Source organism: Myotis brandtii, unplaced genomic scaffold (genome assembly GCF_000412655.1).
Source record: "Myotis brandtii unplaced genomic scaffold, ASM41265v1 scaffold430, whole genome shotgun sequence".
NCBI lineage: Eukaryota > Metazoa > Chordata > Mammalia > Chiroptera > Vespertilionidae > Myotis > Myotis brandtii.
The window spans coordinates 485,253-494,223 of record NW_005366456.1 but is presented as its reverse complement, the minus strand read 5'-3'; the positions used below and the strand labels follow the sequence as shown (position 1 = coordinate 494,223).

The 8,971-nt window shown below is 41.1% G+C and overlaps 1 protein-coding gene across 4 annotated transcripts in view; it reads left to right on the top strand.

Moving 5' to 3' along the window:
* The first annotated feature begins 7,123 nt into the window (after nt 1-7,123).
* The window catches only part of ATXN7 (ataxin 7), a 57,374-nt gene continuing 55,526 nt past the window's right edge, over nt 7,124-8,971 (top strand). For all 4 annotated transcript variants that reach the window (XR_001363683.1, XR_001363684.1, XM_014546126.1 and 1 more), the window contains exon 1: nt 7,124-7,226. Coding sequence is in view for 2 of the 4 variants with exons in the window: in XM_014546126.1 (XP_014401612.1) it covers nt 7,124-7,226 (103 nt within the window). In the remaining 2 variants the exon portion in view is untranslated. The remainder of the gene's footprint in view (nt 7,227-8,971) is intronic.

Genomic DNA, 8,971 nt, shown 5'->3' with positions numbered 1-8,971 from the left:
TTCTCTCTCTCTTTCTCTTTTTTTCTCTCTCCCTCTCTCTTCCTCTCTCTCTCTCTCTCTCTCTAGAAATCAAGTAAAACATTACTTTTACCAAAAAATCTTAGTTTTTATTCTAAGAGCACCTGGAAGCTGCCAGATACCAGTCATTATTATTTCATAAACACAGCGAGAGATCACTTCTCAGGATCTGTGCTAAGTAAGGCAAGGAATCTGCTGTCAGACAGGGCTTCAGAGGTGTGTGCTTATCAATTACCATTGATAAATCATAATTCGGTGAGTGAAGGACTGTAATGGAGGTGTGAGTATATGAGTAAGGACACAGCAGAGAGACCTTTGGAGCTGGTTCTGTTGAGTCGTGGAAATTCCAGCAAGAAGGAAAAGCTTTATGTACTACGAAACTGTTCTGGCCAGTAGGAGAGATTGTGGAGAGAAGGCCAAGACTGCCTTGAAATTGGAGCAGATTGGCTCAAACTGGAGAGATGGGAGGAGCCAGCATGCTAGAGGCCTTGCTTGCAGAGTGGTGGGTCAGGGGTCCAAGCCCCACTTTGAAGCCAGCAAAGATCCTCAAGGAGAGGAATGGCATTATTGCTTTGTAGGTTAGTGGCTTTGGCAACAGAGTGGAGGAGACTGAAGATGGAAGAAACTCTGGCCCTGTGAGGTCTGTCCCAGGTATGGAATGTATGTGGAAGCCACCAGGCCCTGAGCTCAGGACATTGGCAGTGGGCGTGGCAGGGAGGAGACGGATTCAGTTAGTATTTTGGGGAGAAAGTTGGGAATTATCTAGGCTTGTGAGCCAACAGATATGGGTTCAAATCTTATTGGCTTGTGAGCTAGAGCTCAGTGTCTGTGTGCTGTAGTTTCCTGAGCAATACAATGGGGGTGCGTCTCATAGGCTATGGTGGGGACACTGAGTGAGCTGTTCCTAGGGCCTTCTGTGGCTTTGTATGAATTAATTACCTTAATCCTTCTGTCCTGTGAAGTGCTGGGTGAATTAGGTACTGTGATCTTCACCATTTGATAAATGGAAGAGACTGAAAATTTCAAAGAGGTTATAAACTTGCCCAAGATCACATTGTATTCAGAGTAATAGGGAGTGGCCCATACTGTTAGCCACTCTGCTTAAAATACCTGTGGCAGACAGTAGCTAATTGGGAGAGGAAAAGGTCAGCTCTTTGAAGAGATGACAGCTGAGCTGGAGACCTGATGTGTGAGAATGCACCAGGCATCTTGCGAAGAGCAAGGCAGAGCCTGGCTGCAAAGAGCTTTCTGGGCCTAAGAATGGAGAGGTCAGTGTGCCTGGAGCAGAGTGAGTGAGCCAAGGAGAGAGGAATAGGGAATGATAGAACAGAGCGGGGGCAGAGGGGAAGGGCTGTGATTTTATTCCAAGAGAACTGGGAAGCCACTGGAGACATTTTAATGGTAGTGACATGATTTGTTGGAGGACTTCAAAGAATCACTCTGGTAGCTGTGTGGAGAGAATTGTAGATCACCCGGGAGACTTCTTCCATAGTCCATTGGAAAAGTGCTGGTGACAGGCTGTCCATTGGTGGCCCAGATAATGTGCAGAAGTGACAGAAGTGTTGGAGTAGAGCTGACCACACCTGCTAGTAGCCTGGATGTGATGAAGGAAAGAGGAGTCATTCATGACATCTGGGCTTTTAGGTTGAACAGTCAGGGGGATGGATAGTGTCATTTACCCAAAGGGGGAAGCGTTTTGGAGGGTGGGGAACAGGGCAGGATGGAAAGCGAAGTTCTCTTGGACATGCTTGCTCCATTTGAGATGTATAGAAGACATTCAGATGGCACTGTTTAGTAGGCACTTGGATATGTGAGTCTAGGCAGAGCTTGGAAGCTGTCTGGGATAGAGACAGGAATGTGGGAGTCATTGGCACGTAGAAGTTTGGGAGTATGGGAGAAGAGAGACCATCCAGGGTGCTGCAGAGTGAGATGCTTTACTACAACACTCAGTTTTGTTGATGGACACAGTCCTCAGCATAGGGATAACAGCTACAGAATAACTGAATGCATTCACTCCTGTTCAGGGTCTAATATCAGGAAGAGGGCCTTCATTCTGATTGTGGAGGTTCTGCAGACAGGTGCTCATGTGTCCATGAGAGCACCTGTTATTCCTGCTTTGCTGGCCTGGGGTCTGCAGAGTACATGATGGCCTCGTTGTGGGTGCTGAGCCACTCACTAATTGGACTTTAGGGGTGACCTGAATCCTGAGAAAGATTCAGCGCTTACACACAATAAAATCGGTTCTTTTAAATTAGCTCAGAGTCCATAGGTCAAGTACAATTTTAAAACTTTTCATTATTTTGAAGTATGTAATGGTTTAAGTTGTGTATTTAAAGTATATTTTGTAAGTTTTATGAACTTAGTTGGAACTTGTTTTTATCAACTCTTTTGTTTTCAGTAGTAAATCAAGCTTTTCCCTCCTTGCTTTTGAACAAGGTTCATATGTTAATTTGTAGATGGGCTGATTGTAATTTATGTTTTAAAAATATTCAGAAACAGCGCTGGCTGGGTAGCTCGGTTGGTTGGAGTGTCATCTCTATGCTTTGGGGTTGCAGGTTTGATCCCCAGTCAGGGCACATACAAGAAGCAACCAATGAGTGCATAAGTAAGTGGAACAACAAGTTGATGTTTTACTCTCTTTTTCTCTTTCTCCTCCTTCCTTCCTCCCTTCCCCTTTCTTTCTGTCTCTAAAAATCAAACAATAAATTTTTTAAAAATATTTTTTAAAAATTAAAATATTCAGAAACAAAATTTTTGTCTCCCACAAAAATTATTTCATGTTTCTGGTTGTCACAACATTCCACATTCTGTTTCTGTTGCTAGGACCTCTGGAATGTCCTAGTGCAGAAAAAGGGTATAGAACTCATGTTCTTGTGTGTTTTTTTTCCCTGTGAAGACAACATTTTATTTAAATTATTTTGTGTCTTCTAGCTTACTTCCAAATATGGATATCTGAAAGTAAAGAATTTAGAAAGCTAAAATTAAAGTTGCTTTAGATTTTCATAACTGGAGCTTGATTTCATAGGGTAGCATGGATGAGATAGAAGTACATCATGTTTCTTCCACCAGGGATAGTGTGTGTGTACATGTGTGCTCACATGCAGGCTTTTTAGGGAGATGGGCTGTGCTAGCCAGAGACTGAGAACTGAGCTGCCAGGTCGTGCAAACCCGAGTTTGCATCCTGCTTGTACTTTCTTGCTGGGTGATATTAGACAAGTTCATGTGTTCATCAGTAAAATGGGGATTATATTATAGGATAAAACATATAAAAAGTGCTTAGCACTGGGCCTGGCAAAGTAGTCTCTCAGTAAATGCCACTGTTTTACTGTTACCGGAAAGGGGACCAGGCCCTGAGCAGGTCTGCCTAGGGCTGGCCAGTAGTGTATGGGTTTTTGACTTCGTGCAGGGAAAATTTCACAACACAAGTCCAGTGAATTTTAGAAGTCACTTATTAAAGCTGGGAACAGTGAAACAAGGAGGGACCTAGGATAACAGGAGAGGGACTAGTGGGGAAATGAGCCTAGGCTGGGCTGCTTTGGCTAAGAAGTCAGAGAAAAGGGGGCCTAGGGGACAGGTTCAGGGGCTTTGCCCAGGACAACGTGCTGCTGCCCATTGTTGCCAGCCTTTCGGGGTCCTTAGAGTTTAAGAGACACATGTCTAGTGGGGGATAAAAGGGGAAGAGAGAGGAAAGGTGTGGGCCTGCTTCTGGGAGGGAGAGCATGAGATGGGACTTCCCTTTCAAGGGGTTTTAAAGGCTAGGTGTTTAGGGGAGGTCTTAGGGAAGGATCTCAGTAGACTATTCATCAAAATCAGATTTATTCTCTTAACTTCATCTCTCTTTGGGTGTGGTTGGCAAGTGGCACTTAATTGGATTTCTGCGATCTGTCTCCCTAAGTAGGGTGACTTAAGCTATTTTCCCTCTCTCTGGTTGGGGAGGAGAAGTGCAAACCTTTTGTTCTTAAGTGTCTTTGGTTTAGGGAAGATACTAGATGGCTGCAAACTGCTGTTTAGCTATCTGTCTCAGTTTTCCTATTCGTGTTCTGGTTTTCCAGCCTGTCTCATTGCCATTATGGTTATCATCATTACTGTCATCATCAATTGCAAATGATCTTGTTATTGAGGAACTTGAATTTCTCACAGAAGTATAGATTCCTGGTCCCTTACAGAATGACCCCCGCCATCTTAGTTTTATTAGTGTTTCTGTGTCTAATAAAAGGATCAAATGAGTCAAAGCAAAAACGAACAGTTTTCTACAGAGTCATCATTGTGGCCAGTTGAATTTCTATGATTGGAAAGGATTGGTAACCCTTTTTATTCTTTTAAACTTCCTTATTTATAAAAGGGGTGGGGGGGGAGGTTAGCTAGTCCCCAGAAGTATCTGGTATTTGGCAGAGAGATATATTTTAATCAGCATTGTTTGACATTGAGTGCTGTGGGGAGCCATGAAAACCAGCACATCACAGAGGCCTAAATCTAAACTGAGACCGCATGATTTAATGCTGTTTTAACTACTATTTGATTAATAAAACTAATTGAGTTAATATCTAATGAAATTGGTGATTTTATATTTATAGACATTTCGTACTTTTTAGCAATAAATTATGAACGTTGTACCATTTCTGTAATTCATATTTTCCTTTTTATTTATCCTATATCGGAGGCATTTAGTACAGGGGTATATGGAAATTAAGGTAAATTACTTTAAATTTTTATTTTTAAAAATGAAATGTCATGTCAAGAAACTATAGCCATGGAAAGTGACTTTTTGCATGTTGATCATTCCATGGATATAACCTTTCTTCTTCCCCTACATGTTTTAGTTTTAATTCAGTGTGGGCATGCTTTCACGGAAAATAGCACATTGTTTGGCTCTTATTTTTCATTAAATTATTAAGCTTAGTCAAAGAAGTCAGCAGTCTATTAGACTTATATTATCTAATAAGTTTATGCATCAAAGGTGTTCAGCCCTGACATTTCAAACTATTGATGTTGGAATCTGGAAGGAATTTTTAGAAATCATATTCCTCTGCTCTTCAAGGGACCAAAACCAAGCCATTGCAGTGTCAGAATTGAATCCCAGCTCTGGACTTAACAAAGTACTGCACCTCTCTGTGAATCAGTTTCCTCCTCTTCAGAGTGGGCTTATAATGGTATCTACCTTGGCAGTTGTGAGGACAGAATGAGATGGCAGCACATAGAAGCTGCTCGGTGCTGCTGTTGCATTGCAGGATCATGTTGGTTCCTGGTATTTTTCAGATTCATAGCCAGCAATCTCTGCAGCTGAGGGTGGTAGAAGGTGTTTAAGAAAATTTCAGCTATAGCCATGTGCTAATATTAGATTAGTAATTTTATGTTAGAGGTTATCATCACTTTACATCTCTTCAGGACATTTTCTCTAACACCACCAAGATCACCCAAGCTGGAGAAAGTGTTAAATTAAATCTATGAGAAAGAAAGCAGATGCTGATCAGCTTTTTAGATCTTTTACCCCCTTTAAACTTGGTCTATTAAAATATTTGCCTAATTGAAATGTACTGATTATCCACTCATTGCAGATATTATAAATAGTACATATAGTATAAAATACTTGTTTAAAATCATCAATTTTGAAATATTTAAAAGATTTAGATTCTGGATCTGAACTGTTAGCCCTGTTCCCTAGATTGTTGTTAATTAATTGTTCATGGTCAGTTAACCATACAGGGGTAGGCAAAAGTAGGTTTACAGTTGTGAGTACATGAAACACAGTTTATTTTATTACTATTCATTAATTATTGTATTATTTTCCATATAAACAATTGTAAACCTACTTTTGCCATACCCTGTATATTATCAGTATTTTAAGTTACTTTCACTTCATGTATATGAAGATAATTGAATTTTACATTTGTCTTAATTAAGATTAAACTTCTTACTGTAGAAAGTCCAACTTGTATCTTATTCTGTCCTAGTAACTGAACTGAGGTTATTGTATGAAATGCTGTGTTTGTACTGAAGTTCTGTCTGCCTAGTGGCATCAGTATATAAGCAAAAGAACTAGAGGTTGTTGTGACCTGAGAAAAGTATATACAGATAATTGTTTTTGTATTGCATACTGATAAAACCAGCAATTTTGCTCTTCAGTGAAACCTCTACTTCCTTTCTTAACTGTTCATAGAACTCAGAGACCAGTGGCTGGAATAGAAGGCAGAGTTAAACAAATAAAACCACTAGGTGGTTCAGCTTTGTGAATTGTTAAGCATTTTATACTAATGGCCCGGTGCACGAAATTTGTGCACGTTAAAAGGAAATTAATTAGAGAAAATACTTTAATATTGCTATTTGCCCTTTCTTATAATAGAAGTGTCAGATATGAAAGAAAATTAGGAAAATGTGTATGAAAATCTTCCTCCTGTCGGAGTCTGGGGCACGCTGTGGGACCCAGAATCAAGTCCCTGCCCACCCGTGTGCACCTCGAAATCGCATGAGACCCAGACCCGGCTGGCCCCACCACCATTGGGCGAGATCCACACCCAGCCGGCCCCACCCCTGTCAAGCCCTGCCAAGTGGGGGCCACAGCCTCAGGTCCCCCGGCGCACCCTCAGGTCCCCCCACCCCGGCCCGGCACCACACAGCCTCAGGTTGCTGATCGCTTATTATGGGAACCCCACCTCTGTTGTGGGCACATCTTGTGTTACAGGAACCCTGCCTCAGCTGTGGGCACAGCCATCTTGTGACTGTGATGGAGTGAGGGTCAATTTGCATATTACCTCTTTATTATATAGGATGGTTGCAGATTCTTTCCAATAACCCTGAATAGAGTTCATCTAAACTTCTGTATTGTACAGATGTATTTATTGTTTGCATTTCAATAGATATGTCCCTTTTACTGGATACTGATGATTTAGGGTGCATTTTATTTTAACCCTTTGTAACAGTGTTTCTGTAAGCCTGATTTGATTTCTCTCTTAATAATCCTGGTGTGTCACATCAGTTACTTTTAAACTGGAGTAACATTTTCCTGGTGCACTTTATCTTAAGGCAGCTCCTTTAGAAAGTACTGCCACCCCATATAGTTTCATAATGATCAGAGGAGTGAGTGATGCTCTCTTTCTTTTTTGCAGACATGCCAATATTTGGTCTCTGTCCAGCTCACGATGATTTCTACTTGGTGGTGTGTAACGACTGCAATCAGGTTGTCAAACCGCAGGCATTTCAATCACATTATGGTAAGTGCTTAATCATTTAAAAATCATTATTAGGAGGTAAAAGGTAAAGCAGGATTAAAAACTGAAGGCCAGCAACAGCCCAGGTAGAATATAATCCCTCCCCCTGTCAGGAGCTAGGCTTTCTAATTCATTGAATGGGTTAATGCCTGTCAGATGTTGAGTATTTTCTTGAAAGTGGTGTGCATTTTCTGTATTTTATTGAAATTATACAAAAAGAAAATGTATCTTATAAAATCTCTTTTGAAATATTGCATCAGTATAGTGAAAGGTTTGTTTCCTTCTAGATCCTGAAGTTGGGAATTTAGTGGTCGGTAAAATTATAAATATATTCCCAATATGGAGACATGGCCTTTTTTTTTTTTTCTTAAGGAAATGTAAATTTGGAACTTCCAAGTTCAGTGGTTCTAAGTTGAACTTACTGTTATGTTCTAATTTGTGAATGAGTTGAAGCGATGACATTTTCCCTATCAAAATTACATACATACTTAGAATGACGCATTGTGACATCAGATTTCATGCACCTCCCTGAGCCATCCCTGGGCTTCAGTCTCCAAGCCTGTTATCTGGGTGTTTAGTTACGAAAGGATCCAAATAACGTTCTTTTGCATTGCCAGAATGCCACCTACCATGTTTAAAATAAAATTCTGATCATAAAGCTTAGTTTAATACTCAGTTTGGTTCACTGAAAACTCAGAAGTATTTGAATACCCACCTCGTAGTATGATTCCTACCTCTGTGGAGTTTAAACTCTTGCTGGAGAAATAGACAAAACTAACGAGAAACATTTTAAAATAACTGCAGGTTCTTTCTCATTTTTCTCACTCCCACAAATGCAAGCTCTAGACAGAGAATACCACAGTGGGGGTCCTTCTTTGATAGTGTTTAAGCAAAGCCTCTGAGAAGGTGACCCCTGGTGACCTGAGCCCTAAGTGATGAGGGAGCCACCATGTGACCACCTGGAATAAGAGCATTCAGTACAGAGAGAAGAGCCGTTGCACAACCTGAAGAAGGCCAGTGTGGCTGCAGGGTGGTTAGTGGAAGGAAGTAGAGACTAGAAAAGTCTGGCTTTACAGGCAGGGACCCTGATCATGCACAGCTTCTATGCCAGAGTAAGAGGCAGCTTGTGGCCTATTGGATGGTTTGTGTGGGGAGTAACAGGCCCACCGCACTTACACATGTGGGAGAAGAGGGGAAGCAGGGAGAACAGTCAGAAGCAGGAGATGATAATAGACTAAGGCTTAGGTGGGCAGTAGAGCTGGGGAGACAGCAGAGCTTTGAGGTACATTTTGAAGCTAAAACCTTCAGAGCTTGCTGTCGGGACAGCAGTTGTTTAAGAGGCATACCGTCATAATCAACATACCACCATTTTCCCCCAAGGAATAGATATTTTATGTAATCGTAAGAAGGTTCTTTGAGTTTCTGCTTGTGGATGAGGCCCTGGGGTGGGCACAGAGAGTGAGTACAAAGATGAGTAAGATATTGTCTTCCTGCGTAAGGCTCTCAGAGGCTAGTATTGGAGAAGCAATTAGTCAGTTGGCAAGTATTTTGGAGTTAGGATTTTGAAGCCTGGATTTAAATTTAAATCCAGTAGACTGTTTTTATCTGCCTGCGTAAGGCTCTCAGAGGCTAGTATTGGAGAAGCAATTAGTCAGTTGGCAAGTATTTTGGAGTTAGGATTTTGAAGCCTGGATTTAAATTTAAATCCAGTAGACTGTTTTTATTTATTTATTTTTGTATTTATTTTT